The 26165-nt window shown below is 45.3% G+C and overlaps 1 protein-coding gene across 1 annotated transcript; it reads right to left on the reverse strand.

Annotated features, from left to right (window-relative positions):
• Positions 1 to 523: 523 nt before the first annotated feature.
• On the reverse strand, positions 524 to 24838 carry LOC147884066 (AP-1 complex subunit sigma-1). The gene is made up of 7 exons (XM_087398493.1): positions 24713 to 24838; positions 24163 to 24249; positions 23909 to 24000; positions 15806 to 15914; positions 15670 to 15705; positions 15410 to 15496; positions 524 to 807 (listed from the first exon to the last, which is right to left on the reverse strand). The coding sequence occupies exons 1-7, from the start codon at positions 24713 to 24715 to the stop codon at positions 736 to 738; spliced, it is 486 nt and encodes a 161-aa protein (XP_087254619.1). The 5' UTR covers positions 24716 to 24838; the 3' UTR covers positions 524 to 735.
• Between the last annotated feature and the right edge of the window lie 1327 nt (positions 24839 to 26165).

Raw genomic sequence — 26165 nt, forward strand, 5'->3', positions numbered from 1 at the left:
AGTGACCACACTAACCAAGGAGTGGAATGCTTTCCATTATCATATATTTATGCATTCCTTACTCTTGCCAAAACATATATCAAGGACTTTCTATCTCTAGACAAAACATTTATATTTTCCATTTCTAGACAAAAACATGTATCAAGGATTTTCTATCTCTAACCAAAACATATATTAAGGATTTTCTATTTCTAGCCAAAACATGTATCAAGGACTAGTCCTTCTCTCTATAGCCTCTCATTAAAATGCAGCTTTCTAATGCAATAATTGTCAGCTTGTTACTTGAGTAAAACCTGCTGAAACTCAATACAAACCATATACAAATTTGCCAAGCAAACCATTGAGCACATACATAGCTGTAAATGGAACATAAGCGTCAAAAAAAAAAAGAATGCATTTCATTTACAAATTTATGCCACCCAATAAGGCAAGATATTTAAAGATAAGCATGCAAGCTACATGCCCTATGCTGTAGCTTATGTGATTGGACATATATATGCAGATCTTTTATATGCGAAATATATGCAATGAATAAGCCTGCCTGAACACAGATCAAATAGTTTTCATTTTAAGCCCCTTACAAAAAAATTAGCACAACCAAGGAATTATTTTTGCATTTACATTAAAGCAAGTGTATCAATATAAAAGCTTGCCCTATATTACAGCAGGACGGTAAGAACTTGACTCAGCTCATCTAAAACTTCATTTATGCTAGTCTTTTCTTCAATAATTCTGCTACTTCGTGGCTTGGGCTATGATGTTGGAGAGCGAATTAGCTTGCTCCTTGGCAGTTTCAACCAGTGTATCCTGCAATTTTGTAACTTGAACTTAGTTTATTACCTCCATATCAAGACAGTAAACCAAAGTCCAATACAATAATAATGGTTTACAACCAAACAATATCCTTCTTTCAAAACAAAAATGTCCAACACATATTGCTCTGAGAAGTCAGCTTCTATATATATGAACAAAAAGATCGGGTTTATGCTCATAACACAATCAGAACATGCCTGAACTTCCTGAGAAACCACTTACAAGTGTGAAATACATGGTAAGAACCCAAAAGTATAATTTGTGCATGCCACATGCATCAAATATATGTATGTAAATTTCGTATTCACATGTTATGTATGCAGACAAAAAATAATATAAATCCATCTCCTTTTGGGTGAGGGAAAAATCACACAGATGAAAAAGGCTAGCCTTCAGGACCACGTCTAATCACCCTCTATTCACCCTCCGGAATTCAGAAATCTATACAGAACGAACTACACAGAATCTTCATGTCGGATCAACTGCATCGCACTCCTAATTTTTGAGAAAAAATTTTCGTAGCCTTAGATTGGGAGGTTGACAGAGGGAGACGAGAGAGTAGAACAATCTGGAACGGGGACACGTGGCGAAACATTGGCGTACGAATCAACCTTACTTAATTTTTGTCCCTTTTATACCACCCACGCCCCGCGCGAGACTTTTATGGTTTTTTCGTATGTTGGGGCACCTATTTCAATACAATGTTTAAGGAACGGTAAAGCGATCTACTCCAAAAACTTGAGGAGGACTATCATAAGAAAGAAGGTGACTCTGACTTCCACAGGTGTGTCATTTGTCAAGTATTGATTGTAGATGCTTATTCCCAACTTTGGGAAGGAGGGCAACTTGAAAGGGAGCGATTACCTGTTGTGGAAGGTGAAGACTGGAAGCCATATTAAGAAGCCCGAGGGCAAAATGAACTCCATGTGTAAGATGGTTACACCTTTAGACCCGGTTAAGGTGGAAGCATAGGAGGACAAAGATCCCAAAGTGCTGATTATGATTACTGGAACTACCTCAAATAAAGTAATTCTTAGCGGACACTGTGTTGGAGGCATGGACATCTCGAAGGATCTGCACGAGGTGAATGATTCAGCGAGGATTCTTAAGCTCTAGCATCAAATATTTGCAACCAAAGTGGAGGAAGGAGAGTTTGTGCATGACCCCACGAGAGTGAAGATCGATGGTGCTAGTTGGTAAAAAGGTGGGCATGTATTAGTTGCGCCTAACATGCTTCTGTGGATTTTTAGTTGGTTGCTAGTGCAGATTGAGCATCTCACTCGACAATGGGTGTACTAATAACAGGGTGTTGGAAAAGATTGGTCAATGCCCCACTTGTGAACCCCTACATTGGGAAGGACTTCACACTTTGACACCTGCAAAATGTCAGAATTTGGTGTGCCACAAGAGTTGCTCATCATAGGACATGAAAGGACTGCCAGGGGGAGCAGAAGATGAGCAAGTCACATGGTCAGATCGCAGTACTTTTCGGCCAAGTAGGCAGCATGTATGGCTGCCATGTGGACAGCAGATCTGGACCAGTCCAGAAACCATATGGGCAACAAAGGAACTTCACACCCATGCTCTGCAAAGCCCATCTAATGGACAAGCAGTGGAGGCATTTTAAGTCCTATGGGAGCTACAATAGCCCAGACCAGGTGCTGACAAACCATTTAGGGGCCCGGGGTGCATATGGACCTAGTCAGCCTAGTTTAGGTCAGCCATATGGACCTAATCAGCCTAGTTTAGGTCGGCCAGATGGCCTTGGTCTGGTCATCTGCGAACCTACAGGGCAGCCCTATGCTTCCACACATTGCCCTACAGATCCGCTGTTGCAAGCATATGGCTACAGCAAGCGTTCCCCTTATATTTATGTCAAAATATACCAGTAAGAATAAACTACAGCTCTGAGTTGGGGACGCCTAACTAGCCTATGATTTGCCATTCTAGATGATCGGTATTATGGGTGATTCCATGTTAATATGAATGTCGCTAGTGTTGTTGGTGTTATGTTTGATTATTGTACTTTGAGCGCAATTATATTCGAATCGATTGATTCGGTGATTCGCTCAATTGATCGTTAACAACTAATGTAATTGGCGGCTTGAGTACAGGTGATGGAACTAATGATGAGGCATGGAGTTAGTGCGAGGGTAACAATCAAGGTGTCGCACCGTGCATGGTATATGGCCAAGAGCCGATGTTGTGAAATAATGATTACTAAGCCATGGGCTTTTAATTGTGGATGAGGGCATATTAAGCCTTGTGATATTTTGAGCTAGTGAAGCTATATTGAGCAATCCCTCCAATTGTGGACAAGGGATGCTTTTGGATGTACTATTTTTTGGCTCTTTGCGTTTGGAATATGCACTTATAAATACTCTAGATAGGAAGCAAGAGCTACCATCTAGAGGGGACAAACTGCACCCCATGAAGCGTCGCTCTCTCTTCTTTCTTCCTTGTTTCCCTCTTCTTGGTTTCTATGGTTTTGGTAAATAATGAATTTGTCAGCATGTCTAATTTCAGTTTTCGTAACAGTGGTATCAGAGCACTGGTATGCTCCATGAGGGGAGATGGTCTCCAAGAGATTGACCTCAGGAGTCTCTCTGAGTGGTCTCATCAGACATCTCTCTGGCAGCTTTGTGCGATTAGCATCCTGCACAAGACCATGGCCCATGGAGGGAAAGCTTAAATTATATGGCCAAGAGCCGATGTTGTAAAAATAATGAATACTAAGCCGTGGGCTATTAATTGTGGATGAGGGCATATTAAGCCTTGTGATATTTTGAGCTAGTGAAGCTATATTGAGCAATCCCTCCAATTGTGGATAAGGGATGCTTTTGGATGTCCTATTTTTTGGCTCTTTGCATTTGGGATATGCAATTATAAATACTCTAGATGGGAAGCAAGAGCCACCATCTAGAGGGGGTAGACTGGACCCCATGAAGCGTCGCTCTCTCTTCTTTCTTCCTTGTTTCCCTCTTCTTGGTTTCTATGGTTTTGGTAAATAATGAATTTGTCAACATGTCTAATTTCAGTTTTCGTAACAGTGGTATCAAATCACTGGTATGCTCCATGAGGGGAGGTGGTCTCCAAGAGATTGACCTCAGGAGTCTCTCTGAGTGGTCTCATCAGACATCTCTCTGGCAGCTTTTGTGCGATTAGCATCCTGCACAAGACCATGGCCCATGGAGGGAAAAGCTTAAATTACAGCCGCCCCTTAGCTAGACGATTTCTCTTTAGAGGGTCCATGTAAATTCAAGATCAGCCTCTCTACTCTGTAGCCTTAGTAGCCTCCTACTCTCTGTGCAGTCACCTACAGTTTTATGACGTTCTGCCTCTGAGGCTGGCCAACAGCCCATCTTTGCTGCACAGTTCTGTAGAACAACCTTAAGTTTTTTCAAAACTATAGAAAGAGCTTTAGCCTTTAGTCTTCACAGCACAAATAGTTTCTCGCGAGTCTGCAAACAGCTTCTACCCACAACAGCAGTTCGGCTCTGGAGTCTCCACAATCCCTATCGCCAATATTTAGAATTCTCTGATGCACCATCTTTGGCGCTTCATAGGGATGAAATCACGAGCATCTCTACAAGGGATTTTGGGGACCCAAAGTAAAGACGACATACTGAATCATTTAACCAAGTAGGCATCGAACCATAGGGAGCTAAGTAGGTTATAATTGGAGAATCCTTCTTCCCAGTGAGGCTGGTAAACTCAAGGACCTTATTTCGCTGATCAAAGACCTCATTTCCTTCGACACTGCTCTCTTTGTTTGCGCCAATCAATTGTTGCCTTCAAGTTTCAACCATTCGTGTACCTTAGGCTCTTCCAATATTTCTACGAGTCATTGAACGCTGCAAAATAGCCGCCACAAGCACATACATCAAGCAGCGTGGGCAACCCTTGATCACCATCATCTCGTCCTTTCTATCCCCCAGACCTCCACTTGACGATGTCTTCCTTCTCAAATGATCACCTGTGCAGCTCATCTTATCTTTTCAATTCGTCAAAACTTGGGGGACTGATTGTTTCGTGAGGTGGTGATGGGTTCTGAGCCTTGTGGCAAGAATCGTGAATTTGTGGGAGTTCATACACCTAGATGAGTCCAGGAATTTGTGGGAGTTGGCCTAAAATTTGAGCTGTTGCTAGCTTCTTTTGTAGCGCTATGAAATCCGGCTTTGTTCTTCGGGTTTTGTCTGGCGGAGGAGGATTCTTACATTAGTGTATCTTTGTTCCACCCTTCCTGCAGAAATTGCTTCTTTCCGAGAGGAGAGCTGTGCTTGAGGAGTAGCTACCAGCAATTTTCTCTACAACTATCTTTTTCTTTTTTCTTTTTTTCAAAGAAAGGAACCTTCTATTAATGCTTGAAAGATTTCATACAAGACAACAGCCTCGAAGGTGCTGAGTATGGAAAAAAAAACGGAAAAGACTGAAAGAAAGAAACCGGCCTGTTCCAGAGAAACCCAGCTCACTGCCTAGGGGATCTCTGGAACTAGGGCTAACAGCCAAGTGGCAGGCCTATACAGCCAGTGAATCCCTCGCGGAGTGAAGATGTAGAAAACACCTGCAGGCCAAGCCTTGCCGAAACAAGCACGCCTCTCAATAGTCGCCCTGGAGCCTGGAGTCCCACGCTCCCACGTGGACCGTAGAGTGTAGATGATATCTTGCCAAATGGCAACTAAGGTAGCCGAGGGTGGAACCAGGTGCTCTCCCATCACAAGACTGCAACGAGCCACCCAAATGTTCCAAGCCGTGATGCTGGCTACCACCTCCTAAACACTGTCCTCCCTAGGAGAAGGAGGAGCTAGGGTGTCAAGGGGGACTGCCTCGTGGAGTGCAATCCACTGAATGCTCTGACCCTGTATCCGGTAGGCTCGGGAGATCTCATCGATCTGGAATGCATTGAAGGGCCCGAAGGGGGAAGAAGAGCAAGAGGGAGAGAGAGAGAAAAAGAGAGGACTCCAAATGTGCGGGTGTGAAGTGATGAGCCACACCACAAAACTCATTAGTTTTATTAGGATTAGGTTTTATCCTATGACTGTCTTAAGACAGTCATAGATGTCTTAACTTTAATAAAGGGGTGGCAATGTGCCTTTACCCCAACAACCTCCCACCTAAAGGCCAATGTGCCTAAAGGGGAGAAAAGAATAAAAATTACAGCAATATACAGTTACTGTATACAGGACCATAAAATAAGAATGGTCTTATCCTAATCCCATGATGTGGCGGCAATGTGCAAACCGCTCAGTAGGCAAGCTCTTAGTGAGCAAATCTGCAGGATTATCATCAGTATGCACTTTCACAAGCTCAAGTCGCTTGTCTTCCAGTACCTCCCTGATGAAATGATATTTCACATCTATGTGCTTGGTCTTCTGATGAAAGACCGGATTTTTTGCCAACATGATAGCACTCTGACTATCACAATGCAAAACCGGCATATCTCCTGTAATGCCCAAGTCTCCCACCAGCCGAGTAAGCCATATTGCTTCCTTGCAAGCCTCAGTGGCTGCAACATATTCGGCTTCAGTAGTTGACACTGCAATGCATTTCTGCAACCGAGACACCCATGATATAGCACCTCCTGCAAATGTGAAAATATAACCGGTAGTAGACTTCCGGTTATCTGCATTCCCTGCATAGTCTGAATCTGTAAAACCATGCACCAATGCATCCTGCCTACCATAGCATATGCACAAGTCTTTGGTACCCTTGAGATACCTCAAGACACCTTTCACTGCTTCCCAGTGCCTCTTGCCTGGATTTGCCATATACCTGCTGATGACTCCCACCGCAAAAGCAATATCCGGACGAGTGGCAACCATGGCATACATCAAAGATCCAACTGCAGATGCATACGGAACCTTGGCCGTTTCAGCCTTATCATCATCTGATCTGGGGCTGTCCTTACTACTGAGTTTTAAATGTGGAGGCAACGGGGTACTAATAGACTTCCCCCCCTCCATTTTAAAGCGCTGCAGTACTTTGTCAATGTACTCTTTCTGTGACAGAAACAAAAGTCCCTTGGACCTGTCACGAGTAATCCGCATGCCAAGAATATGATTTGCATCACCCAAGTCTTTCATGTCAAAAGACTTATGCAGTTGTTTCTTCAAAGCACTAATCTCATGCTGAGATTTACTGGCAATAAGCATGTCATCCACATATAGAATGAGTAGCATCAAACTGCCATCCTTTGCCCGTTTGGTGTACAAGCAATGATCGGTTTCACACCTATGATACCCTTGGGACTGCATGAAGGCATCAAACTTCTTGTACCATTCTCTTGGCGCCTGCTTGAGTCCATACAAGCTCCTCTTGAGCTTACACACAAGCTGCTCTTTCCCTTTAACAGCATATCCCTCTGGCTGACTCATATAGATCTCATCATGGAGATCTCCGTGAAGAAAAGCTGTCTTCACATCCATCTGACATAAATCCATGTCGTCATGAGCAACAAGAGCTAACACTGCTCTCAAAGTAGTCATCTTGACTACAGGGGAAAAGATCTCATCAAAGTCAATGCCCTTCTCCTGCTTAAATCCCTTGGCAACCAATCTGGCCTTATACCTCGGTAAAGCATTTGAATCCACTTTGATTTTGTAAACCCACTTGCATGGCAAAACCTTTCTGCCTGCAGGTAACTGCACCAAGTCCCATGTATCATTTTGAAGTAGGGAGTCCATTTCTGACTGCATGGCTTTCTCCCACTTCTTTTTCTCTGTTCTTTCCATAGCTTCCTTGAAGCTGGAAGGCTCACCACAATCTGTCAGCATGATACAATCAGCCACATTATTGGCTCCTGGAACAAACCTGGCAGGAGGCCGTTGTACACGGGTGCTCCTCCTAACAAAATGTTCCGGATTAGGCTGCTGTCCAGCCTGTTCTTCATGCATGACGGGTGGCTGTACCACCATATCTGGCTGTTCTACAGCCCCATCTGCTGGCATATCTAGTGGTGCATCATTGGCAAAATTATCTGGCTGATTTTCAGCCTGTATACCCTCTTGAACAGGGTTATCTGCAGCAGCCTGCTGCTGCATATAAATGGGCATTCTTTGCTGTCCAACATCATCATAAATAACCCTCCTGTATTCCACAAGTTGCACGGGTTCCTTGTGTACACTATCCTCTTTAAAGATGACATCATTGCTGCGTATAATCTTCCCTTTAACGGGATCCCATAACCTGTACCCCATTTCACCTTCGTCACCATAACCCATAAAGATGCATCTGATAGACTTTGGATCCAGTTTGGTGCGCAGTTCTTTGCGTACATGAGCAAAGCACTCGCAGCCAAATACACGTAAGTGCTTATATGAAGGTGGCTTGCCAGACCACACCTCCTCTGGCACTTTCAACTCCAAAGCCTTGTTTGGCGACCTGTTAATAATGTGAACTGCTGTTTGCACGGCTTCCGCCCAAAAGCCATGGGGTAATGCAGCATAAGACAACATACATCGAACCTTCTCCTGAATAGTTCGATTCATCCGCTCACTTGCACCATTTTGAGATGCATTATGAGGAGCTGTGAGTTCCTGTTTGATGCCCTTAGCTTGGCAAAACTGCACAAAAGCATGTGACACATACTCACCCCCATTATCGGATCTGAGGCATTTCAGCCTGCGACCTGTCCGATTCTCAACCTGAGCGACAAACTTCTTGAAAGCATCTAAGGCATCGCCCTTATGCTTCAAGAAATAGACCCACACTTTGCGTGTGGCATCATCAATGAAAGTAATAAAATATTTTGCACCCCCTAGTGATAACTGTGGCATCTCACACAAATCAGTGTGCACTAGATCAAGTGGTGCTCTATTCTGGGGAGTTCTCCTCTTATGAGGAGTCACAGAATGCTTGCCAAATATGCAATGATCACAAGTAGGCAAATCTGAAAAAGAAAGAGACGGCAGATAACCCAAACGTGACAGTTCTTGCATTCCTTTAACAGACATGTGTCCCAACCGGCTATGCCACAATGAAACCTTTGGCAGCTCGGTTATGGCAACAACATGATTACCCACACTGGAAACATAAAGAGGGTACAAGGTATCACTCTTAAAACCCTCAGCCACTACAGCCTGGCCATCAGTTTTCACCCATTTGGAATCCCCAAATGTGGTGTGGTAACCACTGTCATCCAATAAGCCAGTGCTAATCAGATTTTTCTTGATTTGCGGCACATGGCGGACACCATCAAGCATGAATATGCGTCCATCAGGAAATACTATCTGTATACTGCCAATCCCTGCAATCTGACATGCATAGTTGTTCCCAAGATGAACAACTCCATGAGTACCTGTGTAGGAAGTAAACCACTCCCTATGAGGAGTAACATGAAAAGAAGCACCTGAATCCAAGAGCCAGGTGTGCATGTCATGGCCATCAATAACCAAGGCATGTGCTATTACAGCAGAAGAGCATAAAACATCATGTATGTCACTGTCACTGTCCTCTGCTGCAACATTCACGGCATCCAAGTCATCTGCCTTGGCCTTGCCTTTGCCTTTGCTTCCATTGCCTGCATCCTTTGTTTCAGCCTTCTTGGCTTTCTGATCCTGTATGAACTTGAAGCACTTAGACTTCACATGTCCCTTCTTGCCACAATAAAAGCATTCAATATCCTTTTTGCCACGGGACTGACTGCGGGATTTGGACTTACTAGCAGATCTCCCCTTCTGCTGAGTCCTGCCTCTATCCTGTACCTGCAAGGCATTTGAAGACTTGCTGCTCGCATTATTCTTCCTGCTCATTTCCTCCATAAGGAGAGAGCTCTCTACATCAGCATAAATAAGAGTGACATTCGAATTTGACAGGGTGGTCTTGAAAGTGTCCCAACTCTCAGGGAGGGTACACAGCAAGAAAGTAGCCTTGAACTCCTCATCAAGATTCAATCCCTGTGCAATCAGCTGTGTAAAGATGGCATTGAACTCACTCAAGTGTGAGGTCATAGCTGTACCTTCCTTCATGCGAAGATCAACCAGCTTCTTCAACCAATAAACCTTACTGGCTGAGCTCTTTTGGGCATACAATTCTTCTAGCCTTTGCCATAGACCATAAGAGGTCTTTTCAGCCTGAACATTGAACACAAGAGTGTCAGAAATAGTGAGCATGATAGCTGCCCTTGCGGACAAATCAAGCTCTTCCCAGTCATCAGCTGCCATGTCAGATGGCTTGACACCCTTCACCCTTATGGGCTTAGAAATCTTCTTTAATAGAAGTACATTCAAGCACTGTTCTGCCCATAATGCATAATTGTGTGCTCCTTCCAGTTTCTTTATGTTCAGAATTGAAGAATCACTTCCCCCTGATGCCATATCAGATAAGGAAAGTATCTGACTCACTGGAAGTAAAAAGACTGAATAAAAATTCTGATTTCTCAGAAAAAACCTGCTCTATTAAGAGCCAGGAGCACTCACAATAGTGCTGTTTTTTACTGTCAGGAAAATCTGCAGCAAAACAGTAAATGACCCTGCAAATACTGTACCTTCTGACACACTGTACCGTGCTCAAAGAGGCATAAACAGTAATTTCAGAATGCTGCAGCTGCTCAACAAGTGCTTAACAGTGCATAATCAGCTGACAAGGCACAAACACTGCTGTAAACACTGCTGTACTGGCTGTACTGATCACTTCTCCCACCTCAGATGAGGTATTGCACTGAGTTAATATGCATAAACCACTTGGCAAACACCCAAAAAAAAAATGACACTTCAGCCTGTCACAAAACCTGCAACAGAAAATGGGATAAATCCCAAGCAATCACCCTTCTGCCAAGGGGATAAAATGCATCTGAAGATCTCTGTCGGTGACCCAAGTGCTATCAAACAAAATCTCGGCAAAAGCCCCTTGATCTGACACCTGAACCAAGTGAAAAACACCTCAACACTGAGGTAGTATGCAATATGAAAGTCTCTCTGACAAAATCAACCAACAGTGTAATGCATATACTGTCCTGTGTAAAAATAACATACACAGATCCCAACGTACAAACACTCAATGAGGAACCTTTTGAGCACTGTCAACGATGGACAGTTAGGGACCGAGTAAACTCGATGCGCCCTGGCCAAGCGTGGCTCAACTGAGGTTCTCTGAGTTTTGCACAAGAAATGTGACCTGCAAGAAAATGTCACCTCGACACTGCGGAAATCAAGACAAATGTGTGCTCTCTGGCACCACACTGCCTCAAGGCATACAAAGCATCACCTGCCGGGCAAAAGCCCTATGATCTGCTCACCTGTAAACTGAGATTCAAACCCAGTAAAAGCATATGTCCTCTTGCAAAATCAAGGCATTACCTTCCCAGAACAAAATAACTGTGCAATCAACCACACACTATGGTTCTCTTTTCCTCAAGCACGAGGTAAATGAAGGTACTTGCTGTACTTTCAAGAAAACACAGTTTTGTGAACTGAAAGATGATCCTGAATCAAGAGGAATGAAGAGCAGAGTGATCTTTCTCCTCTCTTTCTTCCCCAAACAAAAATGTACCTGTTGTACTTTCGTACTTGCTGTACCTGTGCAAAAGCCAGATCCAAGGAGAAAAGTATCCTCTGACACAGATCCCGAAAAAAAAAAATGTACCTCCCTGCTGCAAAAATCGAAAGTAGCTCCCTGCTCAGTTGAAGGGCCTGTCAGCGTACAGTACGGTAGTCTGTACTGTACGGCACAGGGCCGTCCGTACGGATGTACGGATGTACGGACAACGTACGGATGTACGGCCGTACAGATGTACCGCGCAAAAGGAGCCTGCGCCTGCGCGATGCTGGCGCGCTGCTGCGCCGCCCTGCCCTGCGCGATGCGCCGCCGCCCTGCCTGCTCGATGCGCTGCCGCCCTGCCTGCTCGCAGCTGTAGCGGCTAGCAGCTGCTGTTGCAGCTGCTGGTGCTGTTCAGCGCCGCCTGGCCCTGCTGCAGATGCTAGGTTGAGGAGTTCGTTGAGGGGGTGGTTAGGCTAGGGTAGGGAGTGGAGTAGGGAGAGTAGGAGAGGTAGGCTCTGATACCAGTTGAAGGGCCCGAAGGGGGAAGAAGAGCAAGAGGGAGAGAGTGAGAAAAAGAGAGGACTCCAAATGTGCGGGTGTGAAGTGATGAGCCACACGACAAAACTCATTAGTTTTATTAGGATTAGGTTTTATCCTATGACTGTCTTAAGACAGTCATAGATGTCTTAACTTTAATAAAGGGGTGGCAATGTGCCTTTACCCCAACATGCATGTCCTCCCTCTGTCAACCAAGCCACAATCCCCCAGGTGTAGTCTGTGTGCAAACTCTGTATACGTGTCATGATACTGAGGGCTCTCATCCAGCTCCTTGCTGTGCTATGACAGCTCCATAGGCAGTGTAGGATAGTCTCCAGGACACCATCGGAGCAACAATGGCATTGTCCCTCCACTCGCATCTGCTCCAACCACGGGCCGATGGGCAATCCTCTGTGGGCTGCTAGTCAGAAGAAGTATGAGATCTTCCTCGGCCGCAAGCTGGACCACAACTGCGTCCAAAACATGGAGCGAACATCCCAGGGCACTCTTTGGGTCACCCAGTGTCTCTCCCTCAAAGGGGTCCACCTCGATGAGTCCATCTGAAGTCTCCTGCCAATCCGTGTGGTGTAGGAAAAGAAGGGCACCTCATCCACCGTCTCAACTAGGCCGCCCCTGGAGGGCCAAAACCACTCCCCCGGATCCCACTGGACCTCCCTCAGGGGTCTACCCTCCCATAAGCAAAGGGGCCATCTAGAGGCATCCTGCTTTGATATACTGGGAGGGTCAATGTGCCACTCCTTCCCCAAGCGTCCTACCACTCTGATCATATGCCAGTGTATCCCATCAAGACTCCCATCCATCTCAGGGTCGCTCCCAATGAGGGGCTGAAGTAGGCCTCCAGGTCCTACACGGAAGAAGCCGGGGTGCATGCTGCCGCGCTGCATCAATATCCTCAAGGGAACACCAGTACGGGAAAACTGCCCCAACCATCTACTGTCTCTCTAAATGTGAAGTCCTTCCCACCAAGACTCAGGAATGGCTAAGTCAATCTCGCCCATCTGCTGCCCTGCCCCTCGCAGATGCGCTAGGGCGTCAAGCCTCGCCTCTGCCTCCATAGGTAGTCTGCTCCAACGACCAAAAGACCCTGCTGGACCACTGTCCTACTGTGCCCAACCAATGTGAGTCCGCAGCCCGAGCATACGTCCCTCCTAATCTCTGACCTCTGGGTGCCACATAAGGAGCTAGCGCTCAAACTCCTCTCTGCATCTGGGCGGAGCACGGATGAGACCCCCTGCTAGTCTCTGCCAAACCCTGTGAAGACTCCTCATCAGGGGGGAGCCCTTCCCCGTGAGGGGGGCCTCTGAGAAGATCCATCTATGTAAAGGCTGCAACTGCCCCCCAGTGCGTGGGGTGTTCCTCAGAAGCCCTCGCTGTAAGAGGAGCTTCCAAGGCTCTGCACCTTGGATGAGGCCACGAGCCACCAACTTGCCCAGAAGGGCCCTGCTCTGCATCTCCGGATCAATGATACCCAAGCCTCCCAGTGCCTGCGGCATGATCACCGTCTGCCAAGCTACTCAGGCCCTAGTGTTCCTCGTGCCATCTGAACCTACCCAGAGGAAGTTCCGTACCAACCGTCGGAGCTACCGAATGCATCCTCTGTGAAAGCACTAGCAGGAGGCTATATACCAGGCTGTAGCAAGAAGGACTTGGTTTTCCACTAAGGCGCAACCTGCGAGGGAGAGTTTGACCGAGCTCCAATAGAGAAGCTTGCGCCGAACACTCTCAAGGACCGGAGCAAGGACCGGGACAATCTACTGCTCTGCTGTGATGTCAATACCCACTTGGCATCCGAGGTATCTCGCTGTCTGGCCCCGCAGTATCCATCTGAAACCAAAGTCACTCCCCCACTCACAGATCTCTTGTGTCTCCTCAAAGCCCGTGAAGAAGCCTATGGATTTCGTCCAATTAATCCGTGCCCCCGACGCCTCACAGTATATAGCCAGGGCTCCTCTGACTCTCTCTAGACTCGCTGTGGTGTCCTCAACATACAAGGCCGTGTCATCTGCAAACTCCGAGTCAAGGAGCTCCTCCTCCTGTCTGATTGGGAGCCTCAACCCTGTGAGACCCACCACCTGTGATCTCAAATAGTAGCCCAGAGCCTCCACTACAAATAAGAAGAGGAAGGGAGCTAGTGGGCAGCCCTGGCGGACCGGGCGAGAGAGAGGAAAGGCCTCGCCTGCGTGCCCTTCGATAAGCATTTGACTAGAGCTCCCTGCGTAAAGCGTTGAAACTCCTCTTACCCATCTGTCTAAGAAGCCCAATCTCCTCATAGTGCCCTCCAGGAAAGACCACTCCACCTTGTCGTAGGCCTTCTCAAAGTCCAAGAGAAGGACGGCCAGCGGCTGTGCCTCCTCCCTAGACCAATCTACTGCCTCCCAGAACGTGAAGATATTGTCTAGGATGCTACTTAAATTTGGAACAGCAAGGTACAGAGCTGTACTAGCTCAAGCAAAAATAGCAACAAAGCTTCTTCTGAAAGTGACAAAAATAACCAACAGAGCTCAAGAAATTACAGACCAGCACCAATTATCTGCTCACAGATGGCCAACCAGCAGGCTGAGGTCAAAACTGGGCTGAAAATGGCCTCAAAACTACTGGTGCAGCTTCAAATCTGCACAAAAGCTTCCAGAAAGCGGTTCAACCACTGAAGAAACAGCTCTATCTCCTCCAGAACAAAGGAGCCTTGTAGCAAATCTCTTCCATAAGTGAGGCGGTTGCAACAGGAGCTGAAGAATGCAAAAAAATGGGTTGAAATCTGCAGAGATCACTTGAAAACAGCCAAAACAATTTCGCCAGTTAAACAAACAACTCCAAAACAGCTCTTGAAGACTCCACAAACAGACGAAATGCAGCAGGTGGTAATTTTCAGTGTGTAAAGAGGGCATTCTCCAAAACAGCTCCAAAAACAGTCGAAATCTGCTGCAAATCAGTTGCCAATACTAGAGAGCCTTGCAGGTGATCAAAACAGCCCAAAAACACCTCGACCAGCACAAAACCGCACCTGGAACAAGCAAAATCCCTGTAGGAGCAGTCACCTACCCTAGGAGAAGCTCCTGGAGCTCTCTTGAGGTGAAAAATGAAGGTGGCTGCTGAAAAATGAAATTTCTACAGACTTTCTTCACAATGAAATGCAAGGTTTGTGCGACAGAAATGCTCCATAGGTGCCAGGGAGCAAGGGGAACCAGCTCTAATACCAAATGTTGGAAATGGAAGCAAGACAATACAAGAGGATGAAGCTGAAGAACGCTCAACTGAAATTGCAGCAACAAGAATGAAGTACGAGACTAGGCTGGTCATAGAGCCAAAACCCTAGGATGGACAGTAACTAGGGTCAAAACATGTGTGGTGACTAACCCACCCACAAACTCAACCTCTAACTGAGATTAGGGGACAAAAACCTTAATAAAACAAAAAGTGCCCCTAGCCACTTATTACATAACATTGGCCACTGCCTTAGAAAATATGAATATGTCTAATGTCATTTGCTGAAATCAATAAGTCATGCTTCAAACATCTTAACACCAAAACCTCTATGAGGAAAATTCAAAGTTTAAAACTTTACCTGAGCTGCAATTACCCGTGCTACTGACTTTTTACTACTTTCTTGCAATTCTCCAGCAATCAATACCTCATCCAAAATATAATAAGCCTGAAAAACAGAAGAAAAAATCACGTCATTGACCCTCCAAGGGCGAAGGGGATGAAAGGAAGCCTACAGAATTGAATGTTGCACATTTGAGGACGAGGACTACAAGAGCATGCTTGCATGGTAGTAGAACACATAGTCAAAAGCACTCAAGAGCTAAGATAAAAAGTTCTCACCTTGTGGAAATTAAAAATTAGATCCAATTCACAAACCTGCAAAGAGTAGTTCACATGTTTGATTTTTTTTTTTGGATTCAAAAAAGCTGCAACAAAAAAAGTTTATTTAAATATCAAAATAGGCACTCAAACTGACATTGCCAAAGTAGCGATCAAGAATTTCGACAAAGTGATGGATGATCTCAAGGCATTCGAGTTCATTATCTTCCGCATCAGTGCACATACAAAAATATAGGCTAGCATACCTGCAGAAACACATTGACATCAGACACGCCAAAACTAAGCACTTGCCGATCAAAAGCAAGGCAAACTTTAAAAAGCAAAAAGGTAGCTTAACATCTAGTCTATTGGGAAGACTCAGGCCCTCGAAAAGTTTTTTTTCTTTTGAAATTGCCGTGAAGGAAAAAATAGGGACTAGAAGCATGCCAACCAAAAATGCCAACCGCCTCATCCAGACATGAAACATGCCGATCAAGTACTATGTTTACTGGATCAATACCATATAGTTAGAGCAAAACCCCTACACAACTACAACAGGAAATTTCTCACCAAAATGTAGTATACAAGTCACAAAGCCAAGGCTTGAACACAAACCAGGTTGTGACTTTCTAAAGGAAGTTTTCCATCTCCATGTAGGGACTACATGGACTAGTGTACACAAATGAGACCACACTTTTTGAGGCCTAGATCCACAGGTGTCTCCTTTCAGAAAGATACTCTACATGTAACTTGAAACTTTCAAAGAGCAAAAATAAATAAAATTGGGGACGTTCCGGGGCCGTTCTGGATCTGGACTTCTTCCTGAAACGGCGTTCCTAGAACGGACTTCTTCCTGGAACGGCGTTCCAGACATTCCATGTCGGAACGCCATTCCCTAGTAACTATGGCCTATACCCCAGCATGGGGATCAGTCGGCCAGCCAGGATGCATTCCCGAAACCATGTTAGCAGATGTTTGTCGCACCAAGGGATTTCAACCTTCATACCGTTTCAGTTGGAGCAGCCTTCTCCCATGTTTGGGATTATCTTGGCGTTGAGGACGAATTCTTTGCACCCCGACCCTCTTATCGAACATGAGGCCATCCTACATTTTGGAGCTCTCTGCACCTTTGCATCTATCTTGGGCCAACCCACTAGTGTGCATTCGATGGATGCTCCTAGGAGGCACAATTAGTCTTTTCACCACACCAGCCAGCATGCGTGGAGTTTTTGTCCGCATGACCATCCAAAGTAGTGCGAAAGAGGGCAATCCGCCCCTCAGCCTTTTGGTATGCAAATCCTTGATCGAGATGCATTTGGCGGGAAACCGCAGCTGGCTGTTCATGCTCCCATTGCGCCGCAGATGATTACTTACATCCATACACAACCCGTGCTTTAGATGGGTGCCTCTACATTTCATCAGAGTGTTGGCTATGGATAGCAACCCGAGGTTGATGGTAAGATGCCATTCCACCATTTGACCTTTAAGCGTCAGGGTGGCTAGAGCCGGGATTATGCAGCAAAAGATGTCAAGGATAAGCTTATTGTGCACACATTTGAAAGGGACACGTGCAATCCCAATGAGCTGGAAGAATGGCTCACAAAGCTAGAAGACTACTTCCCCTTCATAGTTCCTAGGAGTTTCAAAAACGTGATACGAAGAACGGAGGGAAATGGTGTTTCGGAGTTTCGCCACCGGAAAAAACATTGGAAATGGAGGCTCGGTTTTCAAGGTTAATAAAGTATATATATTATACATGCTTATATTATCATTAATGAAAATATTACAAAAACTTGAAAGATACATCTTTGATCAAGTTCAAAATGACTTATAAGACAAGTCATATGCAATGGATTAAATTAAGGATTCAGGAAGTAAAGGAACTTGAAGGGAAGATGAAGGCTTGAAAGAAGGAGAAGGACTAGCTTCCAAGCTTGATAAAAGTGAAGGAAAAGGACAAGGAGAGAAACATGAATTGGTGCACGTGAAGGAAAAGGACAAGCAAAGGTATGCTTGTGGATAGTGGGAGCACACACAGTTTCATCAACACCAAGACCTTGCAGAAGGTGGGGCTTGTTGCCCCACAGAGATAGACCATGGGGTGAGAGTTGACTTTGCACATAAGGGAAAAATAGTGGTATTGCAAGGTTTTGACATCCCCAAAATTGCGGACCATCTCGGTGAGGCAATTGGCCTGAGAACTCAAGAAAGCAGTGCCATTTATGCATTGAATGTGCCATTGACTCATATCCCCAAGTGAAGGATATGGAAATGCAGCAGCTGCTCTCAGATTTTGCTGATATGTTTGCTGCTAGAGTACATCGCAACAAGGTATACACTGAGTGCCTCATCAAATGGAAAGGACTACCTGAGGATCAACAATCATGACACCCAAAGAGCATTGTCCAAGAGTACCCCTATCTTTCTCAGCATCATTTTGCTGTCTCAGCACCGTTGTGTGACAGCCGTAACATGTAGTTTTGAGGGAAATTTTCTATGGGAAGGGATGGCTGTAATGAAAGGGGGAAAGGGGCCTAATTTAGTGGTACCCTAGTGGGAGTTAGAGGGAAATAGGAGGGACTATATAAGTCCACATCCCACACTCATTGTACTGTAATGGAAGGGGACAAAAGGGGCTAATTTAGAGGTACCCTAGTGGGAGTTAGAGGGAAATGTGGAGGGACTATATAAGTCCACATCCCCCACTCATTGTACTACTTTTGATGTGACATCTAATCCTATCTACTCTCCCTCCTCCTTCCTTCTACTTGCCGAATGAGGGACGCAAAGAGAACACAGGACACGGAGAGGGACCATAGCACACATGATCAAGGTCCAGCCTATCTCAGCTCTCCTTAGACGAGACCGCCAGAGACGAGGCGTCACTCTTGAGCCTTGACATGGCCCATCAGATCCTGAGACTAAGGAGACCAGTCCTCCGCCACTGCACAAGACAGCTCGACAGACGCAGATCCAGGAAATCTTCACATCCCACTGGAGAGCCACCACAGTGCCAGGTTTCGGCTTTTGAATTTCAGCTTTCAGTTGGCATTTGAGTTTTTGCTTGGGCTCTTTAGCTTAGCATAGCACTTACCAAGGGCCCTAGCGCGCCTGGCTTCAGCCCATTGAGGCTTTCTCTTGGTGTACTTTGTCCCATAGGCCGTGAGGCCTCGCGAGGACATTACTCTCTCTCTCTCTCTCTCTCTCTCTCTCTCTCTCTCTCTCTCCACTCGAGTAAAATCCATGAAACAAGAGATGACAGCAGATGTGAACAGCAAAGTCAACAAAGCTGACCTCTACAATTAAGTGAAAGAGCAGGAAACCAAAGAGGCTAACAAGCTGATCTTACGTGTGGGGGTACCAGATGGCTGCCAAGTCACAAGGATATACATAGAAGACGAAATCGACTACGTCAAAGAGAAGATCCCACAAGTAGTATGGGATCCAGATGCTGTCTGGAATATCCAGCAAAGGGGGACACATATACAAGTTTACATAAGTGACAAGGCAGCAAAGATCAAAATTTTTAAACAAATACGTAAGTGTTACAAGCAGTTTAGGCCTAGCGTTAAGGCATCGATGTACTGACACTTTAGTGAAAGCAATTGAGCCTTTCTTTAGCCAGCTTTGTGACAAGGGATGGATGCCCTTGTAAGGAATTTGCATCATATGTCAGAATGTCACTGATGTAGCTTACTTATTGAAGCTACTAGATCTTTGGAGGATTCATAATGCTTGAAATGTGTCTTCTCAAACCTTTCCATGGAGATGTTCTAGAGGATATGCCTTATGAGATGCAACTAGAGGTTGAGGAGCTGGATGAGATCCGAGTTCCATTGTATATAGTGGCACATAAGGAAAGGAAAGTCAAAGGTAAAGTTTCCCATCACTATCTGGTGAAGTTTTGGAATTATTTATCATTGCATACGAAGTGGCTGGAAAAGGTGATCTAGCAGATACACCCCAGTGGTTGCAACTTTACCTGGAAGCTTTTCAGCTTGAGCCAACGTTGGTTGTGGCTCCTTCAGGCTCAGCAGAGCGTAGGTCTGGAGCATTGCCTGATGCTCAAGGGGGCGGTAGTACCTCCTCCGTTTTAGTACAAACAAACTTGATGTCTACAAGTCGCTTGGTGACATTGTATGTTTCACCCGAGGTACTGCTTGCTGACACAATATCTACCTTCGGACTTCTATGATCAGTGTACTAGTCACTATGAGAGAGTTGTTGCAGTGTTTATGGTTTGCTATCCTAGGTTCTGAGAATCATATATGCAACACAGTTTGGAATTTTATGTTGACGCATGCTTGTGATGGCAGTAGATGCCTTTGCTATTAGTTCACTTTCTATAGGTATTGTACTTGGATGCAATCGAGGTTGTTTGCCATTTCTCAAGAGAGGGGTATGTCACAAGGGCATGAGTTTTTAGGCTTGCACATGGGCTAGACCCCAAGAAATAAGTCCCTAATTTTGTCATAATGGAATCTTCAATCATATGGCTAAGCTGAGAAACCAGCTTATCAACGGCGGACTCCTCTCTCCCTCTTGCACTTGGATTATAATCCATGTGTATGGGATTTTGAGTCAAAGGCGTAAACTCAGCGCCTTGCTCTTGGATGGACTCATTTCTCCCTTCGTTTCTAAAGGAAAACTCCCTATCAAGAGATTCTTGAAGGAGAGATGAAGGTAATTCTTAATGTGGATTATCACACTCAATATGTGTGTAACTCTCATCTACATTATCCTCTTTGGGAGGAGGTGATAGTGTTCTCTCCCTATCTCCTTCTAGTAGTGGAGGAAAAAGGACAATCGGGACAATAATGTAACCAACAAAAGCTCCAGCTGCCTTACATAGACCTTTCTAGCAATACATCAGCCTTGAGATTGGTCTGAATAGTCTCCATAGCAGCTTCTCCCTTCCATGGCAAAGACTCCCCTCAGTTAACCTCAGCTCACACACAGCCTTCAGCCATCAGCTCTGTCCCCTCAATGGAACTCAAAATGTAGCCTCATCCCTGTTCATTGAGGAAAAACAGTTGTAAAAGGGTATCGGGAAATTACCAAGACCAAAGCATAAAGAAGGAAGATAGTAGCTTAGCATAAACCCACTGTTCATGTCTATCTCATTATGCTTTAGTTTCTTTCTCTCTTTCTCTTTCGGTTAGCATTTCCACACTTTGCACTCGGCCAAGGTGAGCTTAGCTTAGTGAAAGAGACTCTTAGGCCTCATGCCCGATACAAAGTATAACCGTGATGCCCCGTCCATTCTACACCCCTATCACGAGGTGAACCATGTCATGAGAGAGGAGAGCTCCTACAGCTTCCCCCGTACAAGACCTTTCTACACTTGCAAATCTTGGAGAAGGGTTTTATCGATCCCCTTAGCTATACTCCCACATGCCTTGAGGATCTCGATTAGGCAATTCCAACTGTCCTCTCACCAACTACGTGTTGAGACGGGCACTTTATGCGACATGCAAGAGGTTGAGTCACAGGAGCACTTTGCATTCAGATGCCTTGTGTACTATGAAATGAATGGATGGCACCGATGCCTATTCAAGAGCAGATTTGGACACTCAGATTTTTTGGCCCATTTTGATCACTGGCGCATGGCAACCTTCTTACTCGAGGCCCAATGACATACAAATCGACTCCTTTGAGTGCAAAACCGAGACCAAATCAAAGACTTCTTCCACATAGGAGATCTGGACCAAACGGGGCCGCAGGGGACATGACAGGACAAACTCGCCCTCGCGTTGACCACACATGCAAACTGCAGATATCCCCTTACTCTGACTTGGGGAGGCAGACCCTTGGAGTGATTGGCACTTGCTAGGTGACAAGCTACCTGTTAGAGACCACAGAGAAGGAGAAAGGGGCTAAGACAAGCTAACCAGGTTGAGCACCAATAGTGTCCTATCACTCTGACTTCCCTTCTCGACGACACCAGCCCTCACCATAGCCACTGTCGGCAAATATCATATTCTGAAACAACCCCAAACCACGTCTAATAAACATAAAACTATGGTAGGGTACAACTTCAAGCTAGAGTCCAAACAAACCACGGGATGCACCCGTAAACAACCCCATAAGGGTTGGACATAGCAGCTCACCTCCCAACTGTAGGCTCAGTAAGTTGAGCCACTCCCGAGCTTGAGGTCTAGACGACCGTAGAGAGCTAGGGAACCTTGAAGACCAGACATGTGTCCCATTACCGCATGCCCCTTCCTCTAGCTGTTGCTCCCAGGCCAGCAGGTCTACGTCCAGAGGAGCGCACTTCTTGGACCCATGTTAATGATACTTTACTTTGCAGCCACGCTCTGCCAAGTTTAGCTCAGCTATGCCACACCTTTAGCAAGCCAGCTCAATTCAAAGGATCTAGACATCATCCATGCTAGCTCTGGTCACAACCCTAGGTTATTCCTAAACCCCGGTTAGACCTCACTCTAACCTTAGATCTAATCCTAAATCCCAGGTTAGTTTCGTCTTGGCTTTAGTTAAGCCTAGACCCTTGTTAGTCCAGTCATGGACGTAACATATCCTATATCCTCAAGCAACCGACGGATCCTCCAGACAACATACAAAGATTCCCACACTGTAACTGGCCTACTGACACTGATGGCTCTCATGCGGCAGCTAGGCTAGGCTATGTGTACCCTTCTGAACTGGCATGTGCAGATCCCTCTTAGCACTGTTTGTTGAAACTCTTGCCTTACCTCTTTTTCCATACCTATAGTATGGATCGTATTGTATCTTTGCCAAGTTGAACCTGTCATCTTAGATATAAAATAATTATATGAAAGAGTCAACTGCATAATGTCACTTTCCAAATTCCAGACAAAGAAGCAGTGGTGCCAGCCAAAAGATTAGCCCACCGCCCTTAACCTGAACTTGCTTCAAAGGCCAAAGTACAGCCAAGGCAGGCATCTGCAACAACACGCACAAGTAGAATCGTTACACGTCAGGTAAGTTCCTGCCCATGCTCTTGATTCTGAAATCGCCGTTTTGTTGCAAAAAATGATGTACTTACAAAGTCTTCTCAGCAGCCCTGCTGTCCTGCATAAATGCAGTTGGGCAGGCATGGCTTTTGATGAGCAAGGAGGCAAGTCCTTGCAACAAAAACTCTCACTGAGCTTGTCCAAGTCTGAATGGTTTTAAACACCTCCTATGCAGGATTGAAAGGTTTTCTCTTCTCCTTTGATGGAAAGTGGTAGAGATAGTCACATTTTATACCTACGTTTAGATAGGAGTTTCAGAGGCCTCCAATGAGCAGGAGTTCAGCTGAGAGCATGTCGTTGGGTAAGGGATATGAAGCCTTATCTATTTGGAGAGGCAATGTTTCAACCAGGATGAAGTCACAGGTTCGTCACAATTTGAGAGCTCCAGGTTCTTGTGTTCTCTAGGCTTCTTAAAAGTACGCACTCAGTGCCACATCAGGTGAGTTTAGAAGATTTTGCTGCCACCCCCATAAGGTAAATGTAATTTCCTGGATGACAATCTTTTGCAAAGAGCGATATATAGAGGGAGCTCCACTTCAAGAAGATCCCAGCTTGCTTGGCTGTCACTTGATTCCTCACATGATCTGCACACGGAGGGGAGATCTGGTTATTGGTATGCCCAGTAGATGCATGGTTTGGGACTGTTGGCCTCATGATCGAGGATATTACATTTCAGTACGGTCTGGATAGGCCAGGGGCCACAAAGCTTTCCAAACATAATATGAACCATTGTTCAAAGAGGTTCTCTTGCTGCTAGAAATGACAAAATGGACTCACCCATCTTTGGGGAGTCCCAATGGCCATATCATGCAACCAAGATCCCTCAGAAACCATCACATGCTCCACACATTTGCCTTGGGCAGTAGCATCTCCCCCCCTCCCCCCCCCAGCTTCCAATTGAGACTGGAAGACCTCTAGGCCGCACAGCGATTAGATAAACACGGAGGAACAGATATGCCAATTATGCCATCTGAGCGAGGTTTGAGCGGGAGACAAATTTAAATTCAGCTGTAGATTATGCATCTTTGACTTTAGAACTCATAGATTCATTAAAATCTGTCAATCTTTCTAGAGATAACAGTGCCGCTGCAATTTCCCCTTTTACTAGCCAAGAAACACACCTAGTCGCAGTGGTCAGTGGTAAGTAGGCCTCTCCATTTGAAGAACACAAAATGAAGAAGTTAAAACAGCATGAAATACACTTAGGCCTGCCACACTTGACTTCTGAAAAGGATAAGGTTTCCGAACAGCGGCCTAACCCTTACCGTTTATATACAACCTTGAAACCTTGCCATTCCACAAAGTTGCAAAGCTTTGGGCCCCTTGATAGAATCAATCCGCTAAGCTCTCGTATCACCTACAGAAGCAGCATTAGTGCGTATTTATGAATAAGCACCTGGAATTACGCTCCATATATGGTTATCAAGGGCTACCAACTGCCCATAGGACTCACAGAGATCTATATAGGGCTGCTTTAAAAAGCTCCAGTACATACCGGGAAATGTTGTGTATGTCATACCTTATTCCTCTCCTTCTGGGTGTATGGAGAGTACCACTTGGTTAGACGCACTTTGCCTTGCCGGCTGATCAGCAATACAAAATGGATCTGTAAACAGAGCATCAACATTATTTCAAGAAACATATGCTTGATAAAGAAAGGGAAAAAACAGTGTTTCAACACTCATATATAAAGTGCAGGTGCCAAATTTTATTATCAATCTTTTATGAGGTTTGTGAAAACTTTGTGACATATCAAAATCGACTTTCAATATGAATCCTATGTGCAATTAATCGCAGCAGATGAATCTACAAAAATTTCCAACAAATGACACAAAACATATGCAATGGAAGGATCGCAAGAGACTGCACGGCTCATTGCACAGCTTCATTCACTAATGTAGATTGTAGAGGAACGGAGAACGCTGATAACAAAGTTAACTGGCTTGTCACATTTTGGCAGCATTGGACGGGAAACTGGGGAAGAGGCGGAGCAAATTGAAATGGCACCCCAAACGATCGTGAGGTTCTATATCTAATTCCCTTGAAAGGATTGTGAAGGGATCACTTACCATGGCGATGAAGATGCGACCTCGAGGCAGAAAGAAAATGCTGAAGCTTCGTAGACGATCGAAAAGTCGTGAAGAAAAGAAAATGAGGTGGTGCGCCACGTAGATTTCCACCTCCACGTCACTACTTGGCGAGTCAGCTCCGCCATGTGGCAATTATTTTTGCCATGTCATGGATGTGCCGTGCCATGTCACCCGCCTCGCTCTAGCCCTCCATGTGGGGAATAATTCGGAGTCAGGGGTTTCGGGCTGGAACGTACCCGAAACCTGGCTAGCGACAACCGCCAACCACTCTTGGATTCTTGGCACTTTCCAGCCCCCCCCAACCATTCCGATTACAAGATGAACTTTATTCATAAGGCCTCCCTGTCTCATTATAGTGTTGCCGTATGGATTGAATTTTACAATGCTAAAACAGGCGCAGCAACTTGCACAACAAACACATTCCTCTATGATCAAGAAATTGTGCCCACATGGATCCCAATCTTAACAAGGTGAATTTCATTCATGTGGCCTGCCCTAGATGGTGAGCGGAAAAGGGGATGAATTGGAAGTTAAGAGGGGAAGAGAGAGAAAGAGAAGAAGACGGGGGAGAGAGAGAAGGAGAAGAAGATGAAGAGAGAGAGAGAGAGAGAGAGAGAGGAGGGAGCAAAAAGTGGAGGATTGGGATGAAGAAGAGAGAGAGAGAGAGAGAAAGGTGGAGAATTTCAGGGGATTCTCACATGCTCTTCCAATCAATGGATGCCAAAAAAAAAATCTATTTTATTGAATTTTCATCAAAATTTGAGGGACATTTTTCCCTTTCAACCCCAAGCCTCTACTAAGTCCTACCCTAGGGGCAAGCCAACAAATATCAAAGAATTCCACTTAGGTAAAAATCACCTCAACACCAGAACACACACCCAGTTCCATATTCAACTAGCCGCAGCACAAACAATTCGCAGAGCACAAGGGCTATTTATGGATTCCTTAGCTTTCGAACCCATCAACATCAAGTCGAATGGCCTTATTTACATAGCAGTCTCTTGAGTCCATGACCCCACTCCGCTTTTATCCTCAACACACTCGAATTAAAGTGGACCCAATAGTTCTTGAAGGAACAACCCGCCTTTGATCCACATGCATTGGGAAACTAGATCAAATTGACTTCGCCCATGCAACGACATTGTAGTCGCTAAATACAAGGTCATTCCACTTCCATTGGCTAAACATACTCTCAAGCAAAAGCATCCTAGTAGCAATAATACTTTCCTCTAAGAAACTAATGAATCATCTTGAGTTCACCTACATTTCAGGCAACTAAGGATAAGGCCTCGCCATATATTACAAAAAAGAGCTTCAACTTAGTACCACATGATGCAACTTCATCGAAGGCATTGAGTGCTTGCTAATGATATTTGAATCCTTAACCACGCAATTCTTAAGGTATACAAATCACCAAGGGCAAGCACAAAAC

The sequence above is a fragment of the Dipteris shenzhenensis genome, chromosome 27 (genome assembly GCF_047967505.1).
Source record: "Dipteris shenzhenensis isolate YYH24624 ecotype China chromosome 27, Dip_SZ_1.0, whole genome shotgun sequence".
Lineage (NCBI taxonomy): Eukaryota > Viridiplantae > Streptophyta > Polypodiopsida > Gleicheniales > Dipteridaceae > Dipteris > Dipteris shenzhenensis.

Bases quoted from the DNA above. Each gene is read 5' to 3' on its own strand.
- LOC147884066 (XM_087398493.1), bottom strand. The intron at 15,915-23,908 runs GTAAGGGTTAGG...GTGTTTCTGCAG, and splicing joins TTCAAGGTTGTATATAAACG to GTATGCTAGCCTATATTTTT. The intron at 15,706-15,805 runs GTCAGTTTGAGT...TACTCTTTGCAG, and splicing joins TTGATCGCTACTTTGGCAAT to GTTTGTGAATTGGATCTAAT.